This window comes from Vombatus ursinus, unplaced genomic scaffold (assembly GCF_900497805.2).
Source record: "Vombatus ursinus unplaced genomic scaffold, bare-nosed wombat genome assembly UNPS02010639.1, whole genome shotgun sequence".
Taxonomy (NCBI): domain Eukaryota; kingdom Metazoa; phylum Chordata; class Mammalia; order Diprotodontia; family Vombatidae; genus Vombatus; species Vombatus ursinus.
In genome coordinates, this window is record NW_020950417.1 from 632110 (window position 1) to 656293 (window position 24184).

A 24184-nucleotide genomic window follows, 5' to 3' on the forward strand; every position below is an offset into this window, starting at 1 on the left:
CACACACACACACACACACACACACACACACACACACACACACACACCCTTCCCCACCCACATATGAGAATTTATAATTTCTAGCTCTCTCAGGGCATTTAGTTACAGCTTAACAACCAGAAGTGGCAAAGGCTTATTTGTAGAGATTGTTGATTTAGGAAGGCCATTTTCTAGGAAAGGCATAATTTCACAGGAGGTTTTTAGTGATTACAGAAAAAAAACAAAACACCACCAAACCCTAGCTGCTTCATCAACTGTGTTATCTCAGGATTGGAAGGCACCCCAAAATCTATATTTATTGTTGAACCCATACCTAAATAAGAATCCCCTCCTTACCTTCTCCAAGAATCACCACCACCTTTGTTTTGTCAGAGGCAGCCAGGTAGCTCAGTGGATAGAAGGCTTGGCCAGCAGTCAGGAAGACCTGAGAGTAAATCAGACCTCAGACACTTAACAGCTATGTGACTGGGCAAGTCACTTAACCTCTCTTTGATTCAGTTTCCTTATCTGTAAAATGGAGATCAAAACAGTACATGTATCTCCCAGAGTTTGTGTAAATCACTTAGTATAGTGCCTGGCACATGGTAGGCACTACATAAATGCTTATTCCCTTCCCTCCATCCAGTCTTTGCTTAAAGACTTCCACTCAGGGTGAACCTATGACTTTTCTAGACAGCCCATTCCACTGCCACTGATCAAAACCTGAACAAGATCCCAGTCATCTTCTGCCCATCTCACCTATCTTGTTTCTTAGTCCTCTTGGAAGGAAAAGTACACCCACAGACTCCCATTTCTGTTTTCCAGAGACCATGTGTGTTCCCCAAAACAAGGTAACAGTCCCACTGCTTATGCCTCTAGTGACCTTGATGGAGCGGCAAGTAGTCACCTTTGAAGGAACAGACATGTGGGAAAAAAATGATCAAAGCTGTGAAATCATGCTGAGCCATCTAGAAACAGCCCGATTCATAGCCCAGGCTGCAGACATGTACCGAGCAAACTCGGAGAGGATCCTAGAAGGTAAGCAGACATGTCTCTGAGCTATTGCCTCTTCACTTTATTATTACTGCTGATAATACAAAATAAAATCGTGGCAAAATGAGCGATCCTTGGTGATCCCTTTGGTGAAGACAAAAGTAGACAAGGTCAAAGCATGAAAATTCAGTTTCTTTTTATAATCATTTATTCTCCACTTGAAACTGTCATTATCTATGGATTCCTATGTATTCTAAACTGGATTAACCAGACTGTGTATTTACCTGCGTTTCTCATTTCTCCTCCTATTGTCTGACTTCATTAGTAGCTTCACCATAGAATAAAGGAAGAGGAAGTAAAATATTTGATAAGGGATTTGATCAAATGAGATGTATATACTGAGGCAATGTGATGCAGTGACCCTAGAGTCTCAGAATCCTTGGGTTCAAACCGAGGTTCTTCCACTTATTAGCTACATTATGTAATTATGGCTGAATCACAATGGGATAAAAGGAATACAAGTAATCAACTACACTGAAATAGTTACCAAATTATTTAAAAAATAAAGTTTATGGATCCCCAGCTAAGAACTTTAAAGTAGATGGTCACTGATATCACTTTCAACTCTTACCTCATTGATAAAATGGAAACACTCCTTAGGCACAATCATAAGGCTGTTGTGAGTAAAGGGCTTTATAAACTTTAGAATGCTTTGTAGGAGTGAACTCTCGTCATCGTGGATTTAATTATGCTATCTTCTCCCATTAGCATGTAAAAAATTCCTCTCTTTAGATTATTAACTAAGGAATGTGTGACTAATAGATTTCAGCAAGTATAGCAATAACTGATCTTTATAAAAACAATAGGATAATAGTTTTTAAAAAAAGTAATTCCCTCAGATACATGTGGCTCAGTCAGGCTTCCATTTTCCTCTTCCTCACTTTAGAAATTTTTTAATCCATCAAAGGTTCACAGTTTGACTAGTGAGGCTACAAATCCTATAGCCCAGAAGCCAATTCCTTTCACCTTAAAAGTGAAGGGATGTGGGATTGGGAAGGATCAGATGCCATTGTTCAAGAACTAGGCAAACACATACTATCCCATCCCTGAAAGTAGGAGAGTAGGGGTACCCAACTGAAGCATATGGAAGCTAATACATTAAAGTGTGTCAGTAATTGTGTGTGTGGCATAAGAGCATAGAACAGATATAGAGCTGCAAAAGACCTTAATTAGAAGCTATCTAATGCAAACCCCTGAGGTCCAGAAAAGGAAGTGACTTTCTCAGTTACACAAGTAATAAACAGTGGATCTGAACTCATCTTCTGACTCCAAAGGCAGTGCTCTTTCCACTGCACCAAATTGTTTTTAAATATAAAGTATCTTTTAGGATGCCTGGATACCTTTCTCCAACTTAATGCAAAATGTTCAGGGAAACACAGGTCTCCTGTGCTTATCAGTAGGGAGCGCCCCACTACTGGCAGCATTTAAGGGGTGTCTGGATAACCATATGTCAGTCACAGAATGGACAAAAAGGAAGAAATTGTTACTAGGCTCCTTCCAACTCTGAGACTGTGATCTAACTGGAGAGAGAAAACTTACTTATGGTATGACCAACAATTACAACATTAAATACTGTCTCTATCGAGCCCCTGCTTAGACTGGGTTCCCTCCTCGAGTTCTCAGTGTGGCAACCTAGGTAGGTCTCCATGACCTTAAATGGACTTTTCTTAGAGCATTTTTTTTCCTCCCCTCCCTGCTAGGCAGAACATCTCTCCCTACCATTCTCTTTCATCTTTGTTTTATCTCATCTTGTGTCTGTATTCCTCACCTTTTCTAACATGCTGACCTGACGTGGGACCATGTTCCATCTAGCTAGCCCGTTTCTCCTGAACTCTTTGGAACCCTTCTCTTCTCATATCCTGTTTAACCAAATCAATTCCACAGAGGGAAAGTTTTCAATGTTTTAACTCAAGCTACCCTGACCCTTCTTAAGCTCTAGGGAAGTATCTCACGGATCTGCGCTTCATTTCATACTAATTTTAATCAGTGCCTTGAATGAAATCATAGATGTCAAGCTTATTAAATTGGCAGGGAACAGAGCCAAGAGAGAGCTAACACATTAGGTTTGATAGTCAGAATCCAGAAACATCTAGACAGAAAAGACCACTGGACTGAATCTAATAGGATGAAAGGAATACATGTAAACAACTATATTGAAAGTTATCAAATTATTTTAAAAAACAATTTTATGGGTCTAGATGGACACTGATATGTATCCCTTCCAACTCTGAAATCCTGTGGTTCAATTCATTTTGACAATCTTGATTTTTTTTCCCCTTTTCATTAAGTGACAAAAATTTCTAAATCATAGAAAATTCCCCTAATAAATAGATCTGTGGAACAAATGAAGAGGGGAGCTACAACTTGGGCCCATTAACCAACTATGGTATCATTTCCAAAATTCCCATCCTGAGCTTTCTTCGGAACATGTTAAATAGTCCTCAATTCTTACTACATGTTCAATCTGCTAAATTTTGCCAACTATCTTTAGCTAGATCAGTAACAGTGACCACTGTTTTCCATTCTTGACAATTCAAAAGATTTTTAAAGTGGAGTTAATTTTTTTGTCATTTCACATAAACAAGTTTTCAGTCTTGCTCTACAATGTGAGTTCAGGTATCACACATCACTCTTTTCTTTTTCTCTTAATAGGTTTTCAGGCAGATGAAGAAATGAATGAAATCTTCAAGACTGAATTTCAGATGAGATTGCTATGGGGAAGCAAAGGAGCACAAGTCAATCAAACTGAGAGATATGAGAAATTCAACCAGATTTTAACTGCACTCTCACGAAAATTGGAACCTCCTCCTGTGAAGCATGCAGAGCTCTGAAAACTCTTCAAGGAACTCTAACATATTATTTCAACTTTATCCAATTTCCTCTTTGGGAAAGTTTATTATTTGATAAAATGATTAAGTACAAATGTGACAATATAAAAACTTTTGGTATCCACAGGATATTTGAAAATGTAAATTGCACAGTGCACATTTATTTATGAATTGTTTAAAATTACTACTGATTTTTAAAGGAATCATAATTTATTAATGTAATTGTTGCTAATGATTTGTCAGTCAACTTTAAGAAACTACCTGGTGGGATAGGGTTAGCTGATCTCATTTGATCAGATTTAACTCTTAAAATAACTGCATTTGACCACTTCAAGTAATTTCAATTCCCACAGGATAATGTAGCAGAAATGTAAATAGAGGAGTAGGTTAAGAACAGCATGAAACATTTCAGAAGGTATCAGTTGTATGATATTCTTTAAATGAATATGAAAACTGTGTAAATAGTCATGAATAAAAATATATCTTTATGTGAATGTTCAGTCTCTTAATATCAAAATTAAATTACTCATGGTAGTAATAAAATACATTTTATTTAGTTGGTCAAGGAACAGTTTTCTTAAATGCTTTAACTTAAATTGGATTCTGGCTTATTGCTGTAGAAGGTTATCTTTGCTTCACATTCAATGACCCTGACCTGATTTAAATGCATTTTGCTTAGCATATGTATTTGCATACATATATCTGTATGTGTATATATGTACAGTAAAATCATTTTTAGAGGACCTCTGGTTCTTAAGAGCTTTTCTCCCATTGTATATGTGGCCCTGTACCTCCTCTCCCCAACTACACCCTAATTAAATACTACAAAAGCATAAGCAGGCAGGTGGGCTGAATGGAAGGTCCTAGGAAGTCAAATTGAGGGGAGTTAAGGTATGGTCATTTTATTTCTTGGCTCATTGAAAGGTGGGTGGTCAACTCCTCCATTCTCTATTAATGTGGCAGAGACCAGTTCCACTGGAGTGCTACCATCCCATTCTAGGAAGGGAAAGAAGGAAACAAGCATGTATTAAGTGCTTACCATGTGCCAGATACTGTGCTAAGTACTGGGAATGCAAATACGAGCAAAAAGGGTAATCCCTGCCCTCAGAGGACCTCATATTCTAATGGTGAAAACAATTCACAGAAAAGACCTGAAAAACAGTTGAGGGGTCAGGGAGAAGGCATGACTTTGAAGTCCAAAAAGTCAGGAATAGGGCTAAGAAGTGAATGAAAGGTGCTGACCTGGGCCCCTTCCCAAAACAGATGGTGTGCAATGGCTCAACCAATCCCTCCTGAGTTAAATGATCATGATACTACAGTGTAAGATAATACAGCTTAGCATCACATTGTATATTATACATAACCTGGTTGAGTAGGGTAGGGTACTGTGCATAGTACCTTACATGGTATAGATAGATAGTAAAGAACCACGTAACACAGCACAGTATAGCATAGCACATTATAACATGGCATTTATTAAGCCAGAATGATAAATAACATAGAACATTGATATGTCACATTTATTACAGCACTAATATAAGTGATAGGTGGAGTGGAGCTGGATGGAGTGATGTCACTTACCACAGTGGCTATTATGACAGTGGATGCTATATTACAATCTACTCTGGGTGCTATACTACAGTATACTACACTATATGTGGTCCCCTAACATGTTCTATTATACTGTAATATAATATAAACTAGGCAATAGTCTATACTAGAGTGTTTAATATGAGCATACCAATATGTGTGTATATTCTATATACATACATATACAGAAATACTAGAGTACACTACACTATACATGTATATAGCACAGAATACACTACAGTCTACGCCATAATGTAATATAAACTAGTCTAGAACGTATAACATATAGTATGCACACACACAGAAACCATGGGGAAACATTTAAATATGAAAAACAAACAGGTATATGAGAGAGGCACAGCACCCAAGGAAAAAAAGGAAGAATAGGTTTTTTTCAGGTCAGAAAGGGGAAAGATGTTCTCCAGTCACCAGATAGGGTTGGCGCCTTGGTGAGTTTGCAGTGACACAGCTTTATGTTGATCTGCCTGTGAAGTCTGGGCACGTCCTGCTTTGTGAAGATGAATGGCTTAGACAGGGCCAGGTACTCTTAGTGCTGCATTACAGAGGCAACTCAAGTCAGTGTCCTCATGTTGTCGGCCCACTGTCATCTTGAAGTAACCTCTCCATCCCTAGAAGAAATTGAGTCCATTTTTCTTCACTGGCTCTGCCTATAGGTACTTAGCAATATACTTGGGACGTTGGTGGTTTAGAGTGTGCTGAGGGTACACTGTGAGTCAAAATCAGTGATGGACTACTGCCGTATATCCACAGAGATGAATGACTGAGCAGTGTACCATATCACAGTACAATACAGTAGAGAACAGTACAGCAGAGTATAGTATAGTACTATACAGTATAGGATAGTGATACAGTTTAACTTCACATCATTTGGTAAAGATGTGATTATACTATGCTATGCTAGGATATACGTAATCACATACACAAATATGGCAAATCCTAAGAAGTGATTTTCTCCAGTCGCTCAGATTAGGAAAGTGAAACAAATTCAGAATAAAAAACAAAGTCCTATATACTTGCATCTCATTATTGTAGCTCAGAGATGCTTTCTGATTGTAGAAGTAAGATATATTTATAAAACCTTTGAAGTTCTGGTATGGTCAGAGGAATGTGCTATGAAAGGAGAAATAGGGAGATGGTAGTAAATGTAAAGTCAAGATTGTTCCCTCAGGACTAAACCTAAAATCACAGGCTGACCCATTGTAGGTATATCAGGAGAAAACTCCTTTAGCTCTGTTTGATTTTAGGTAAAAGTCATAAATAACCTTTTTGGAACTGCCAATCATGCAACTGAGTCCCATGCAACACAATTCACAGGGTATCATAGCAAGGCTCAGAATCAACCAGAAGGTAGACTTTCCTGTTGCCAAAGGAAATAGCACATTAAGGCAAATGAAGCAATTTTGTGAGTTTTTAAATTTTGAAAAAAATTTGCCTTGAAATGTTATGTCTTTCTTGTTCTATCTTTTGTACATCTTTTATAAATCAACTTAGGGAGTTTGTAAATCTGAAGTGATTTCTTTCTATCTTCTCCTTATCACCTTCCCTCATTCTTTCTCATTTGTTATTATTTACCAGTGAATAGTCCATTTCATTTTTTGACAGTCCCAACACACATGAACCATATCCTCAGGAGAAGCTCTAGACAAGGGATCAGACCTATTACCAAAGCACAGCTCACACATATTGGACGGTATTGAATTCTAGGATAACTTCCTTCCATGATTCCTTGAGAGTATGAGCAGCAGAACAGAAGACACCTACGAATAGCTGAGATACTGCAATCAGACTTGGATACTGGACTTCTGTGCTGGGAAGATGACCACAAAGCTTAGGGTTGTTTTGGTGGTGCATAAGAGAGCAATCTAAGAACCAATGCTATATAGAAAAGTATCTTAAAGTTCCATTTTCAGAAAGAAAGTTCTTTCTTTGGGGCAAACTGGAGAAAAACAGCTAACAAGGGGCAGACAACCCCTACACACACACACACACACACACACACACACGTATATACACTCCTCTCCTTATTTGGGATTCTTCCCTGTGACTTCAAATCAATAGTATGGAAAAAAAAAAATTCCAAATCTTCGACTTAGAAGACTTGGTCAAAGGATTACAAGATGATTACAGAACTAGAACCGGACCTGATCACAGAGTAGCCTTTGTCCAACTCCTTCGCTGTACGGATGAGGAAACGATAGCCCAAGGTTAAGTAAGCTTCAGTGGTGAGTTCTGAACCCAGGTCTTCTGACTGCAGTTAGTGGTCATTCTGCTGTACTCTACTGGCTCCTATATCTGAACATCACGTCAGTTCTAAAGACCTGCCTAAACCATTCATTCATATGGGGGACTTAGGGTTCATAAAGGAAAAAGAGACATCACACTCTACATCTGACTGACCATGAAAAGATTGTTTATTCCATGAAAATATTCTCAACAGAGAACACTATTTCAAACAAAGCATTTACCATTAAGAAATCAACATGTGCACAAAAGGAGTAAAAATTACTGAAAAAATCGAAGATTTGAGACAATTCACATGTTCCAATTTTCAGAATGATTAACTAGCTGTGCAAGTACAAATGTCTTTCCTATATGTAATACCCCATGTACAGGTTGCACTATCCCACACAAAGGGACTTGTCCCCAAAGGAAGCAAATCCTGCTTTTAGAAAAACAAACAGTAGCTTGAAAAGAACAGTTAGTCCTTACAAGGAAGCCTTAAACTTTGACCTGTTGGCTGCTAGCCAGGCAAACACAAGAACTCCAGGCCTCATACAAAAGACAAACAGCCAGATCACATTTCCTTCCCACTGCTAACCTTTAAAATGAAAAAGCACTAGATTTTAAAAACTACATTGTGTAGTTTGTCACTATTGAGTAATGTCACAATAATATAAATAACCCTGTATACAATATCCAAAATCTAAACTTGATAGCTTCATAGCCCCAAAGGTAATACATGGTCAGTTGTGTAATAGTGGCATATTCATTTTAATAAAGGAATCAACTTCCACACAAAAGTCACTCAGCTTTAGTTTTACTGGTAGTACAAGTCAAATAACACTGGAAATAAAAGTCTTTTAAAAGGAGTCACAAGGCTTCTAAAATATTGTTTAAAATGCAATGAAACACAGATCATTTCACATTCTCTTTCTCCCTCAAACACCAAAGAACTGAGTTAATGAAGCATGAGTGGTACAAGTATTTCCCTTCCCTTACCTCACTATTACTCTAGCAAATCAGGTATGATGTAAGTCATTAACAGAATCACAAATGGGAGGCAAGACAACATAAGCAATAGGGGCACTGCAGACAACTCTATTTACACATATAAACATATTGAAATAGCCATTTTACAAGTAAAAGTGCACATAAATCATTACAAAAGTCCACTCAAATTTAAACTGGTTCAAAATAAAAGCATCACTTGAGAACAGACTATCATTATAGTAATTAAGTGGTAGCTTCATTACCCCAAATTAAAAGACAAAGGGGGAGATTTCCATATGAATTCTATTAAAAACATTTAGTAAAGTAAAATGGACAGATACATGTCCTTAGTTCTGATGCACAAATGTGAAGAGATGCACCATCATAGGTAGAAGCGCTCTAGAAGACACCTACCACGGCTCCTTCTGCGGCTGCAGCAGCACCGGCGAGAGTTAAAGGAGGTCATACCAAGCCAATACATAAAGCCCTTTGTGGGATACTGTAGTGGTAGTGTTGGCAATCAACAGATTTAGGCACTCTAGTTTAAGGCAGTATTTGAATAGCAAGCAGCTGACTTTTGAAAACAGTCATTTGTCTTGCGATGGTGAGTATCTTCTGTGTTACTTTGCCAGGATTTCAGTGCTCACTAAAGGTTCTTCTCAAAATGAGGTGTTGGAGACGTATCACATTTCAAAGAGTTCTTTTGACTGTGTTGTAGGCTAGAGCAGAGATGTTTTGTTTTTTTTTTCTAATCACCAAAAATACTTAGGGTCCATAGACCACTTCTTCATAATGCCAAAACTGGAATATGACGATGAATGGGAACGTTATAGCAGCATACATGAACACTGGGATGAAAACATTAGTGCTGGAGAGGTTTCACAAAAGAGTGGTTTCCATTACAAATGTAGAACAAAACACAAGCATTGAAACAAGAGGTTATAAAGACATGCCTGACACAAATCTAGTCTAGTCATTCTAGACATGCAATGGGATGTTAGGCGAGCCTGGAGGCGGAACAGGCAGACACTGACAAACAGCATGGATCTAACAAACAGCCAATTAAAACAAGGCCTGGATGAAGACAGTCCTACTGGGACAACTGTAACAAGTGAAACAAATGGGAAATCATCACTGCAGTTTTTCTGACTTTAACAAAGAGAGTGAAACAAATGGAAAAAGGTGGATAAGGTTGTTTTGGCCTTTTTCTAATAGTGAATTCTGAAGCAGAACTGTGAGGATTTGTAATATCATGATTTTTAAAAAAACAACGCATGGAAATGAGGTTAGTGAAAAATAATAATGTATGCCTGCATGCACTCATGCAATCTGTCTTTTTTCTCTCTTTCTCTTTAAGCCTACCAACTCTACTACCCTCCCCCCCAGAGCAGCTGCATGTAACCTCCTTCCACATCTCGCCCATTTTCTCAGAAACCCTCTTCAGGAACCTGCAGTCCAGGAGGAAAAAGAAAAGAACATAATTACTGAAGACCTTTGGAAAGACAGAAGGAGGTGTTCAGTTAAGCGCCTCTCCCAAACGTCCCCTAGCAAGTCCCACAGATGGAGGTCTTTTGTGAGTTTTGCTCCATGTGGACTATGGCACGATGCCTTTCCCAGCTGCCTTACTCCATTCATTTTGCAAAGGCCTAACTCCATCCAAAGAGTTTTCCTTACTGATGAAAAGCAGCAGAAGGAACTGGTGCTTCTGATAAATATTTGTTTGACCTGAACTGAGAAAACATGCTTTCTTACTCATAAGGGATGCCTTATTCAGGGACCATAACTATATAATTACTGCGATTAAGTCAGAATCCAATCAGCAGAGCATTGTTTTTGTTTTTTTTTCTTTTTGTCATTTTTTGTTTTTAAAACAAAGTACTAACTACATTTGATTTAGAAAAATTCCAATTCCAACTTATTTGAAACCTGTTTCTTACTATTTATGGGCTCTTAGATGTTAACCCATAAAAAGAAATACTCTCCAAAAAGTATTTTCAAGATGAGCAATGCAAGGATAAGATGAACTTAGAATATATACAATATTGAAAATTACTAGAAATCCAGAATTCCTGGTCAGCAAACACACAATGTACAAATACACAGAGTGACTAGGTCAGATTACTTTGCAAAATTTTTAAAATACTACCCATGTAGGCAGTATGTTTTTTTTTTCTTTAAAACAACATATTTTCATCTTTGGAAGATTAATGCTACAAAATGTTTAGAAAACAAAGGGGAAAACGAGCATTTTTCTTTGGCCAAGTTCATCAGTTTTTAGTGAACTTTCTTTCTGGGGACTGTCACTTTAACTTATATTGCTAAAAAGGGATTATTACTAGTTTTATGAATTTGCTTTTCAGAATTTCCAGGTAGTGTTATTTTCTCCTGTTTTCTGAAGCAAGGAGAATAAAAAGCTTTAAGTCTACAGCAACTTTCTCAGTGGATAAGATGGTCTGGTTTGTCAAGCAGAAAACCACAAATCTTTCAAGTGGATTGATGCAGGACATAAGGCCAACAGCAGTGATTAAACCCCAATGCATTTTGCTCAAATTAGAAAAGAAACATAAAAAGAACATTTTCCTTCCATGATATTCACAACTCTTAATTAAGCATTAAGCCTGAGCTAAGCTCACATGGTGAACAATAAACCTTAGATGCCCTTTATGGATTGTTTCCTAACATTTTTCATCCCATTGAATGTGTATGTAGAGTTCTCTTTCCTGGGGAACGTACAGTATGAAGCTGCTTGGTTAGAGTTTAGATATAAGTTACTGCACCTTTACTGTTTTTCTCTAGAGTCACATCTATGTAAGATGTTGGCACATAGCCTTCTTCTCCATTCTGCCTCCGGGCTCTTGTCCATCCATCTCCTTTGTCCTCTTCAATAATGTAGAGGACTTCACCTTCTTTCATTGCCAGAGTGCCTTCATTGTGCCCTAAGACAAGAGTTGTTGGAGCTTAGGCATGATTTATGCTAAATGATTCTTCTGATTAATATCTGCAAAGTATGAGTAACCCTCAATACAAAAAAAATTTAAGTGTTTGTGAAACTAATAAAGCTTTCTGTTTTAAATAAATCCTATTTTTTCACTTTTGAGTCAAATTGTTGCGGGGTTGTGTTAGGATAGTGAATGGTATCTAAAAAAAGTACTTAGAAAGAAAGGAAGAAGAGTGAAAATTGCAGAAGGGACAGCAAGAGAAACAAAGGTATAAATGCTGATGTTGGCAGCAGGACTATCTGTGACAAGGCATCTGGTTTGCAATCACCCCAATGACATGGCTAGTTCCTCCATCCCCTCACCATTCCTACCTGCTAGCTGGGGACTGGGAAGCAGATAACGTTCTTGCTGCTGCTGCGGCTACCACTACTAGTACTACTACTGCTGCTCCTGCTGCTGTTACCTCTATAGTCAATATAGGTCGTCACTGGGAACAAAGAGGACCTAAACATTTTCTAAATTTTAAAGTAGTAAAGACTAAAATCCCCTTTCAACTTTACATTAGAGCAAGATTTTAACTTGGTGGGCTCCCTTTCTGGCCCTCTAGCTGAAAACGAAGAGGACAAATCGGTCTGAAGCCATTGGCACCAAGCCTTCCTTCCTGATCCTTGGTAGCATTTTCTCCTAAACAAGTAGGGGCAAGGGTGTGGCAGAGCCTTCCAGTTATGCCATCTCCCCCAATCTTGGAGCAGAAATGCAAAGGAAAGTGGAAAACAAGGAGTGGGGTCAGCAGCCAGCCTGTCAAGAATTAGTTTGGCTTCACAAATGACCTAGAGATGATTACTAATTCCTACTTTACATTGTCCTGAAAACCAATAAACTTCACCTCTGTCATATTCTATCCTATATGAAAGAGAAAGAAAATGCTCACTATCTATAAAAAAAATAATTAAAGTCATGGCAGTGAAATTATGATACTCTGGTAACTTAACGATTCATCTAACTGTACAAGTTGATTAAACCCCAAACGTCCAATTTTATCAAAAATATAATATATCAAATTAATCATACCATCAAAAGGATAAATAGCTTTACAATGTCCAATAGCAGGTAAGGGATCATCATCTTCAAATTCATCATCGAACTCATTAGGGTGACTATGCTGCTGTGGTGGTCCTCGGACTTCCTGGTTTGCATCATCTGTATAACTTCCTTCAGGGCTATAAGTCAAATGAAAATAAATCTCATCAAGTCTCTCATACATATAGTTTTCTAGAAAACCAACTTCAGGGATCTCCCCAAGATCACATTATTGTGTTAAATACTAATCTCAAACTTCCCAAGGAAAATTTATTTTCTCAAAAAATATAGTATACAAATTACTCAGTACAGAAGGCTTCCACTGAACCTCCCAAACACAAAAAAATAAATAGGTTATAACCTTGGGTCTGTGAACTTTTTAAAGAAAATATTTTAATAAACATATTTTAATACAATTTGGTTCCATTTTTATCCTATGTATTTTATGCATTTAAAAAATATCATTCTGAGAAGGGATCCAAAGCCTTCATTAGAAGGGGTCAATGACACATCAAAAGGTTAAGAACTTCTGGTCTAGAAGAAAAATGCAAAAACAGTCAACTCATCATTATTTGTGTTATTGGAGGAATACTACAGTGTAAATAATTCAAATTAGCTGGCATTAGGATTTGTTTTTGACTTTTAAATGAATGATGTCTAAAAAAGGTTTAAATTTCCAATCGTATTTTGTCAAAGATTCATGACAATCAAGCCTTCAATTAGGCCAGAGTCCACAGGATTAGATACATTCCAATCAATGTTTTGGTAGGTCTAGGAGAAAAACTTTTATGCGGCCTGGGGATTTTTACAATTTTGAATTTTTCCTGGTGTGACACACTAGAGCAAAAGGAAATACATGGGGCAGCTAGGTGGCACAGTAGATAGAGCACCAGCTCTGAGTTCAAATCTGGCCTCAGACACATGATACTAGCTGTGTGACCCTAGCCAAGTCACTTAACCCCGACTGCCTCACAAAAAAACAAAAAACAAAAACCAGGAAATCTACTTGGCAGGTTCTCTCTTGCCCCTCCTTCACATTAAAAATCATAGTTAGATTCCTTTGAGAGAAAAATACTCTCAAAAAGCTTGAAAATTTGTTCAGTCCCATGACATGTTAGAATTTGTAGAACCACAGTAATATTCTTACTAGACACTCTAATTCCCACCCAACTTCACTCTTTCAGAGAATCACACCAAGACCACTCTTCTATTATTTGCCCCTTGATTTTAACACCTGGAACATAAGAACGTCATGCCTGGGGATTCCAGGACCCCAAATCTGACAAGAATTGCTCTTTCTCCACATTCAGGATCTTGACAGTCTAAGAGACCAGAACTGTGACATCACATTTCACTAACTAGTATGTCACATGATAAATTCCACTAAGGCTACTTAAAACAAATCCAGTTTTCTGTCTTATCAATTCTAAAGGTCAAAATTCTCCTAAATTTATTTTACTTAGGACAAAGGAGAACTGTCTTCTTAACAAAGTTGCAGAAGACAAGAACAATCTGAATGCCATTTATTTGAAAAGCTAAAATAATCAACTCAGGAAACAAATCCCAGATGAATTGTTACTAGGAATTTTGGGGAAAAGGCAGAGGGAGAAAAGGTTTAAGTACTAAAAAAATCTAAGTTTAAATAAAACAATGACCTTTCTCTTCCTTGTGTTACCAGATGATTTATGTCACTGCTGTGTCTTCTGTCTCCTCTCCCACCTGTTTTACCTTCAACTTCAGAAAGCCAGGCCTTCAGAGGAAAATAAATAAAACCAAGGAAGTGAACAAGCATCACGGAAAAAAATAAACCTAGATGTATAAACAGGTTGTTAAACTACAAAAGCTTAAATGTACCTAAGTTACTTCTTAGTTATTCAATTCTAAGAGAAAAGAACATTATTTCTGGTCCTATGTTTCATCAGTGTAGGGAACTTCTGGATCTGGAAACTCACCACTGCAGACTGGTAACTAGTCTCTAATAAATTACAGTTTTAAAGAAGTGTGTGGAACATTGAAAAGTAAAGGGACTTAACCACAGACAAAGAGACAGTTTGGATAAAAGACAAGACTTTGAACCCAAGTTTTCTGGGCTCCAAGGACAACTCTTTATCCTGTAAGTCACAGCACCTCTCACATCAAACATCATGAGTAATAATATCAATTCATATTTATGTAAGGCTTTACAGTTTAATAAAAGTCTCTGACAAGATATCTCACTGAATCATCAAAACAATGTTGTGGTAAGAGGCAATGGGATTATAAATGCCTATCTCACAGGGTCATTTTAGGATCAAATCATGTACTATACATGATCTGATGTAAACCTTAAAGGACTACATCAACATCCTCTCTGTTTCACAGATGGGAAGACTAAGGGGTCCAGAGAAGTTCAGTGATTTATTCAAGTTCATACAACTAGTCATTGGCACAGCAAGGACTATTCTAAGTCTGATGTCCTTTCTACTCAAGAGAAAATTAAAAAAAATTTTAAAACCACACAACATACCCATGCATTTATATATTTAAAATATTAATCAATCTCAAGTAGAGGCAGGTTGGTGGTGCAGTGGATGGAGAGCTGGGCCTCAAGAAAGACCAGAGTTCAAATCCAGCCTCAGACTTATTAGTTGTGTGACTTCAGGCAAGTCACTGAGACTGTCTCAGTTTCCTCATCTGTATAAATGGGAATAATAATAGCACCCAACTTCCAGGACTATGAGAATCAAATGCCATAATATTTAAAAACCACTTAGCACTATGCCTGACATACACACAGGAGGTGCTATAAAAATGTTAACTCCTGCCATTATTATTAAAACAATTTTTCATTAAAAGGTTCCTTTCAATGATTACCTATTATAACAAAACTTTATTAATCATACACGTTTTCAAATGATTTAAACAATTTGGAAAATATATGGTGAAAACATTGTCACATAGTAGTTTATACTTTATAAAAACAGCATAAGAGATTCACCTCATTCTTATGTATTTCCATACGCAGTCGGTCAATGTTATTCATTGTCTCAGCTAGTTTGGGCTGCAAACTGCATGGATCCCCCATTTGTGGATTTTTCTCATACACATCTTTCATTTTGTTGAGTGCATCTCTGCAACACAGAAGAAAATTAATTTAGTTACAGATATAATAAACTAAGAACTTTCACATTTTCAAAGGTTTCCAATTTATAAAAATAAATCAACTAGGTATACATTCTACTTGATAACCTTTGGATTTACATATGACCTGATCACAAACATAATCGTAACTCTTAATTTAAAGTCAAATATTTAATGTTCTCATTAAAGTTTAGCCTATATAAAATGAATTATAAAGATAGATTGTCATTTTGTTAAACTTTTTTTTGAGAGTATCAAACAGGGTGGAATTCTCTCTCTCTCTTTTTTTAATGCAAATATATATAAACTGATTTAAGTGAATCAAGGATGAAAAATAAATAACATTCCATTCCTTAAGTCTCTTTTAGGCTAACTGGTCCATATGTGTCTTCAGAAAGAACCTGTAAATTATTTTAAACTGTATAATAATCTTCATAAATTTATTAATAATTAGTGAGCTAGTGATATTGTTGCTTGTTAATTTCTAGTTTTTATTTGGGAATAGAAATAAGGGTCCTGGTGCATAACCAAATTAGGAACATAGTTCTAATTCCTTTTTCAAGTGGTATTCATAAATGATATATAATTTTACTGTTGAATTTATTAATAACCTATACCCTGAATTTTTGTGACTTTCCTGGTGAATTTTCAGACTAGCCTAATTTTATCAAATATTGTATAGTTTTCCAGAGAACATTCATTTCTTGCTTCAAAAGAAAATCCTATAATAAACAAATTTCAAAGATGGCTTTTATTTAGTAACCTTGCAGTACCTAACTTTTATCTACAGGCTTCATTCCACCTAGTTGGAATTACCTCTCAATATCAAGAATTATTTCCTAAAGAAAGTCTTATTTATATACTAGCATAGTTTTAATAAACATTAATAAACATTAAGCTGCAGTTTATACCTATTTTCCCTGGTTTAATCTCAGCAGAAATGGATCATACTGTATCTCTTTATAATATCTTTTTTTCATTAAAAAAAATCGAATGTATCTTATCTTCAACCTTTCTATTGCAAATATAATTATATGCTCAGATTACCTCAGACATTTATATTTATGCACTAAAGTAACAACTCTATTCTTTAAAATGGATCAAGTTATTTACCAGTTAATCTGGGAAAAAAAACGAAAGATGGAATATTAACTAGTAATAAATGTCAAACTGTATTCAAAGAGATTACTTATTACTTTTTTTTTTTACCCATGACATGGCAACCTCTCAAATTGATAGTTTTAACAGTACAACTGTTTAATTTATTACAAAGTTTGAAGGTATGTTCTGTTCCCAAAATAATTACATTCAAGAAACTACTGATTAAAAAAGAGGCAGTGATAATTTCTCATGTCACATCTAAAGACATTCATCAAAACAGTTTCTGAAAGTAACAATATTGCATAATTTAACGAAAAATACTTTTGGTCTGATTCTTTTTGTAGTTCTCTGTTAAGTTCATCAATCCGCTGCTGCAGTTTTTTACGTCTCTGTTCCGGGGGTAGATGACTGAAATCTTCTACCGCTGGACCCTGAAATGAAGAGACTATGTCATTACTAAATACATTTTCTGGAGATTTCATCTGACTCAAAGCATACCTGCAGTTACCAAAACACTTCAGTCTGATATCAGGAGAAGAGGCATTTCTTTTAAAATGCACATTAATTTAAAAAAAAAAATACATGACAAAAAAATTGCAAGATGAGATTTGGAACAAATTAATTTAAAACACAACAAAGCAGAAAATAATTTTTATATTTAAGCTTACTAGAAATACACATACTAAGAAAAATTTTGACTTTGATCATTATTTTCATCTTAGAATAGAAAAGCAGCTGATGACGGAAATTTGCAATGACAAGCCATTTTTAGTCTATACAAAGTAACTTCAAGCCTAGATTGCATTAAAATTATTAAACCTTATTACATCATCAATAACGAAATAGAAACATGACAATTCTCATCTACATAAAGATTTGTTTATAGTTTAATCACATTTCCATGTTAAACCCAATGTCAAAACCCAATGTCATACTACTTAAGTAAAAATGTCAAATTAAAATAGGAATAGAGTGAACATTAATTAGTTCAGTGAATTACTTGTTCAAATGTGTTGAGTCCTGTCCAACTCTTCCTGACCCCATTTGGGGTTTCCTTGGCAGAGATACTGGAGTGGTTTGCCACTTCCTTCTCCAATTTATCTTTCAAATGAGGAGAATGAGGCAAACAGGATTAACTGACTTGCTCAAGGTCACACAGCTAGCGTCTGAGGCCAGATTTGAACTCACAAACATGAGTCTTCCTCACTTCAGCCCAGCATTCTACCCACTATGCCACCTAGCTGCCAAGAAATTACTTACCTTGCACTAAAGGCTCAATTTGTCCAACATATGAAACATTTTTAATGTTTAATAATTAATACCTGCATAGTTTCTAGATAGGCAGATCTACCTATTTCTTATAATCAAAGAAGATCTAATAATAGCTAAATTAAAAATAGAACTGCCTATTAAGTAAGAAGCAAGTAAAAACTAAATTCACTACTACTATGTTCAATACTCCTTTGGGCAATAACGATCATAAATGAAAGCCTTATGAGAGTGGGAATCATGTATTATCTAAATTTTTTATTTCTCCCAGCAGCGTTGTTCACCAAATTGAGCCTTAACAAATATTCTCCATTGATTAAGTTGTGTGACCAAATAAAATATCTAATTTGCCCAACCAACAGAAATCTAACACAAATCTCTTTAGTAAGAATGATGTTTAGGATTTTTTTTTTTAAGGATAAGAAAGAAAAAGCCAAGGCAAGGGGGAAGGGAATGTTGGCAATGACACTTACAAGGACTTGTATAAAATTATAAAATTCAGGTAGAGTTACCAGTCTAAGTAAAATGTAAGTTTATTCTTATTATGACTTTCAGCTGTATTAAAAATAACTGACTTAATTATGAAATTATTGATTCTATTTTCTCATTATTCAACTACTTAAAGATCTCATATCACTTATTTTTTAAATGTTGATACCTCTTATTGATTTATATATATATAAAAATATATCTTTCTTTTGAATAATATATTCTCAAAATGGTGACTGAAAACAGGATCAGTTTTATAAACGCTATTGGGATATGCGTGCACATTTGGACATTCTGTACACGTGTCAATTTTATACATATTAAGTGATAACATGTGCCAGCTCTAAAAACACATGCTATATTGCATCTGTCTCTGCAAAATGACTTTGATGATGAGTTTTTTTTTCTTTTGGTGAGGCAATCGGGGTACAGTGACTTGCCCAGAGTCACATAGCTATTTAAGTGTCAAGTGTCTGAGTGGAGCTCTATCCATTGCGCCACCTAGCTGCCCCTTTGATGATGAGTTTTAACTCATTCTGGTTTCCAAATTAATGTAAAATGAAACTACTCCAAAAGGCATTCAAACATTTTCTCAGTGGTCTCAAGTGTACCTCTCTAGGAAAACTAAATATAAAGGACCCCACCCATATACTCAAATCTTACTGATATATCGCATGTTATCATATAACACGAATAGTGATAAAAGTGATAAAAGTCAAAACACCGACTAGTGTAAATGAATGTAGGAGCTCCTCACTTGACTTTCATTTTTTAACTCTAGCACTTAATGATCAATGTCAGTTATATTAATTTTAGGCTCAGGTTTTGAAAAACTATGGTGATGACTGCTCTCAAAGGTAAAGTCTTTCAATATCTAATAACATTTTTAAACTATAGAGATTACATATTATTTTTCTTACCACATTTCATTTTCTATTTCCTATAGATATGTTATTCAAACTTACCCCTTAGCAAATTGTTATTTCCAAACCCACACTTTAGGAAACTTTTTTTTTCTGATTTCTTTCATCGACCATTACCATCAACTTTGTTTATAGTCTTGTTGTAGACAAAGTAATGGAAATCATTTGAAACATTTAACCATCTCCCCTGGTCCAGAGAGGCTTCAAGAGAGGGCAAATCAAGTCTGAAAGTAATGGTTTATTCCTAAACCTAGTAAAACTGGCTTCCAAATAATTTCTAGGTCATATTCATAGTATAGCTCTATTATTTTGTTCAGAGTCAATTTCCATATTCAACTATAGGAAGAGACATTCTGAAGTGAAACATAAATAATTCCAGTCTCCCTTTCATTCAAAATAAAGAACTAGCACAAATTTTTTCAAAATGAAAGTAGTTAAGTAGAAATAATTTTTCTTAGAAAATCTGATTCTTGAAATGTATGAATTTTAAATCAAATGTGAATACCAATTAAGAAAAATTATTAAATGAAAATCACCTTTTGTTTATTTCGGCTAGCTTTCCTTTTTCATAAAACTTAGAAAAGATGTTCACAATGTAAAATTTTGTTTTCTTCTCCAGTAGGACATAAAATCCACCCAATACTATTAAAGTAAATTAAGTAACCAATTTATTCAGGCTTAGAGTTAGTATTCTGTTCTTAAAACTCTAGCATTAAGTGTCAGGTGGGGAACACCAGGTTACATGGAATGTAGATTAAATCATAAAAATAAAAAACAGATACAAGATGATAATGTGGGATGTAGTTTACAACTAATTTTGAATTATTCAAATGTAAACAACTTTATACAGTATATAGATCAGCTCATAAGGCTTACCATCTTCACCGACCACTGAACAGTTTAATTGAAAATAGAAAGAAATGGCATATTATTCACATGCAACCATAATATAAGATGTAATAACCTAGAGATGTATATTTTCCACAAAGTTAAAAGTAAATTATACACTGTTTTATGATCTGAACAAATCTGCCAGAAAAACAATTTCAAGCACATTTTTTGAAAATAAGTCACTGACAACAGAAGCACACACAATGATAACGGGCAGATATTTTGTGATTTTAACTAATTAAAATTCAAGATTAAAGAAAATGTGTTCAAATTAGTCTAATAGTAATCACTTATTTTCTGTAAAGAACTGTTTACATGAACCAAGAATGATACATAGATATATGCTAGGGTATTAATAGATATCATAAAAATGCCCACCAAATCCTGATTTTTACAATGCTAACCAGAGGCAGCAAAATAGAATTTGAGCTTACAAAGTTCACAAATAAGATTAATTTTTAAGTTTAATATATAACAAAAATGGAAGAAAAAATAAACAAGCAATACATAAATGAGGGAATGTTCAACAATTTCTCTTTTGCTTTTTCTTGCAAAAGCATGTCCCTTTATTTTCAGGGCCCTTAAAAAAAAGAAATTCATAGTTTTATTCATAACATTGATAAATTTAAACAACATAATTTTCCAATTTTAGAAAATGGTAACTATTTTGAAAAAGACTAAATGGCACAGAGTCTGACTCTATGTTTCCTTAAATAGAGCTGCCATCATTGTGAAAAATCTCAGATATATTTCATTTAGAATGTCCATATAGTATATACCTTTTTGTATTACACACCAACAGATTAATTAGTGGTAGGCTGAAACTGCTACTCTATGTACTAAAGGTATCTTGACTAGGATCCTTGTCATACATTAAAGAGATTTTTATTAAGTAAATTATCTTCATATTTGCTAGTGGTCTTTATTCAAGCTTGTAGACAACGAAAATTTTATTTTTCATTGATTTAATTTTCTAAATCCTAAATTTAGAAGGAAAAACATTGAAATGTTAATCTTTGGATGAATTTTAACAAGTATCTGACAAAAATATCTACCCATTTATCTATGATGCATTGATCAAATGTGTAAATGTTTTATGACTATAACAGGATGACATTTGCTATCATGGTCCTTTCAAAAACATCTAGTTAAAATGCTCAGAATACTTTTTAGACTGTTAGAGATGGGAGTGAACAAATATCAGTCTATGTTTGTTATGGCATTGCTGGTAATAATTTATGGGGACTCATGAAGCATGGCTAAAATAGTGTATTTCAATTCTCATGGTCTTCTTAAAATGTTTCTAGAATAAAAACACATTTAGGACAAGAAAACAAAACGTGATGTATCTGACTTATTTATTATCTTACATGACAATTTTGGGGAAAAATTTCTTTTTAAATTAAATCATGGTTCTTCACACATAGTTGGTATTTTAAAATGCCTGCAAAATGAATAACTTATATAATAATTTACGCACATTAGCTCTGTGATGGTTATCATGTTATCCTTTAGAAGGAAATGTAAGATAACAGAAAGTTACTACATATTAAATAGATGTTTCACTGATCTGGATGCAGCAAATACAGCTGCACTAAGTCAGAGTCATTGATTTTGAGATACAGAAAAGTTTTACAAACAAAACAGAATGATACTGAGTACAAAACTATGATGTATTTCTACACTTTCTACTTGCTGTTCTGGTCACTCACTGCATAAAAAAAGAAACAATGGAAAATAGAGAAGAGTGATCAACAAAGATTTTCTACCCAAGACCAGATTTTTTTAAACTGTAATAAGACAAAGTCTGAGAAATCTCTTACAGATGTCTACAAAAATCACACAAAGTATGGGCACCAATTTATTCATCAAACACTGGTTCAGTTAGAACAAAGGGAGCACTTATTGAACATCAAATGAGGCACTTTATGACCAAACAAAATCAGACAGAATATTTGAAGTACATCTCAATACTCTTGCATAGAAAAGTACCTCAGTTTCATGGTCAGAATCAAAATATTGGTATGACTCAACATGGCAGGTTCTCATTCTTACTTGTATTCTCATTCTTAATTGTAAATGTCAACTAAATAATGTTTCTTGTAATGACAATTTAGACAATCTTAAAAATACGTATTTTAGAAAGGCATGGTTCAGGTCTAGCTCTGATTTTCTTAATCTAAACACCTGAATTACAGAATTAATAAAACTAATAAAGTTCAATTCTTTCTCTCACACTACTTGATTTAAAAATAGAAATGAACATAATTTCCACAAATTAATCCCTTGATATTAAAACAAATAAAATAAGTGTCACAACCTGAGGCAGCTTGGCTTGAAGTCAGGAAGCCATGGAATGAAACCTTAATTTACACGTGACTCTAGACAAGTCATATGTTTCAGGCAACTCCATCTACTAAGCATTACCAGATTTTAATCTGCTGCTATGGAAGTAGTTATCATTTCAAGAGCTTTCCCTCTCTTAGACAAAATCACAGATTTAACTGTCAAGACAAAAAACTCAAGTCAAATGTTTGTTTGGCTTCAAGGTGATGAGCCAACAGGAAGGAAAGTGGACAGAGAACAACATGATCTTCTAAAAGGCCAGGTCTCCATTAAATCAGCAAGATATTTGCAAATAAAAATTAATTATTAAGCAAGCAAATGGAGTTCCAAATTTTATAACTATAAAATTCTACTCCTATTAAATAAAAGTAAAGAGGTCATGACCTCAGGCTTATCATGCCCAAGCTTAAGACAATTTGAAATTCTTAAACAACCTCTTCCTTCATACATCTGAATCTGCTATAAAATTCTCCACATCAATCCATTGCTCCCTAAACTAAACAGAATATAGTAATAAAGACCTGGCATGCTCAACACTATAAAAAGACAGACCCCCAAATCCCCCAAAATAAAGAACTAAGCTGAATAAAAATATGGTACCTAACACTATTATTTTCTCACAATTCACGTAACTTAACACAAAACATTTATTATAGTCTGTACTGGCATTATGAAACATTGGGGTAATTCTACATTCATTAGTCAGTCACTGGAACCCACCTACAACTATTGCTAATGATTTTTTAAAATTATAACATTTTACACGTCACTACAGCTGTAAGTGTATATTCATTATTGTAGGTCATTTAAAGGAATAATCTTTATTTTTTATTTATTTTATTTTTTTGCAGTATTAGCTGTGGTAGTCACAACAAAATTTATATTACGGGCAGATTATGAAGAAGCTAAAATGAATGATCAACAATAATAATTCAACAGTGAAATAACCACTGTATGTAAAAATAAATCACTTGTTTGTCACACTTTTCCAAAGGAGTTGTATGATCAAATACTATACTAAGTTAATAAATTTTGAATTATGTGTGATCAACTGATGCACATAACTAAAACAATCTGATGTTAGGCAGGGATTTTTAAGCTTTAAAAATGAAATGTAAATGTCAGCTCAGACTTCAGTTAATGAACACATTTCATATGACATTGTTGGAGTTTAATTTTTTTCTCTGTATGTCATCAAGATGTGGCATATAAAGAAATGACTTTTACTTTTCATAATAAATAAAAAATGGCCAAACAAGATATTAAAAATGCATCTAAAACTATACTCCAAAAATGCAAATAAGTCTCTAAACAAAAAATAAGCCAGACTATGCTTCACTGACAT

The 24184-nt window shown here is 34.9% G+C and overlaps 2 protein-coding genes across 5 annotated transcripts in view; one reads left to right on the forward strand and one right to left on the reverse strand.

Annotated features, from left to right (window-relative positions):
• BCAR3 (BCAR3, NSP family adaptor protein) overlaps positions 1-4356 on the forward strand; it is a 167669-nt gene extending 163313 nt beyond the window's left edge. For all 3 annotated transcript variants that reach the window (XM_027854888.1, XM_027854889.1, XM_027854890.1), the window contains 2 exons: positions 805-1017; positions 3685-4356. In XM_027854888.1, the coding sequence (XP_027710689.1) occupies positions 805-1017; positions 3685-3863 (392 nt within the window). In that variant the 3' untranslated portion in view covers positions 3864-4356. The remainder of the gene's footprint in view (positions 1-804; positions 1018-3684) is intronic.
• A 3504-nt stretch (positions 4357-7860) lies between these two features.
• Positions 7861-24184, reverse strand: part of FNBP1L (formin binding protein 1 like) — a 111337-nt gene continuing 95013 nt past the window's right edge. Inside the window, exons 10-15 of one of the 2 annotated variants that reach the window (XM_027854871.1) lie at positions 17243-17352; positions 15678-15810; positions 14356-14450; positions 12692-12840; positions 11459-11617; positions 7861-10129 (exon numbers count right to left, since the gene is read on the reverse strand). In XM_027854871.1, the coding sequence (XP_027710672.1) occupies positions 10122-10129; positions 11459-11617; positions 12692-12840; positions 14356-14450; positions 15678-15810; positions 17243-17352 (654 nt within the window). In that variant the 3' untranslated portion in view covers positions 7861-10121. Of the gene's footprint in view, positions 11618-12691; positions 12841-14355; positions 14451-15677; positions 15811-17242; positions 17353-24184 lie in introns of both variants that reach the window. The other variant, XM_027854870.1, reaches the window with a different exon arrangement.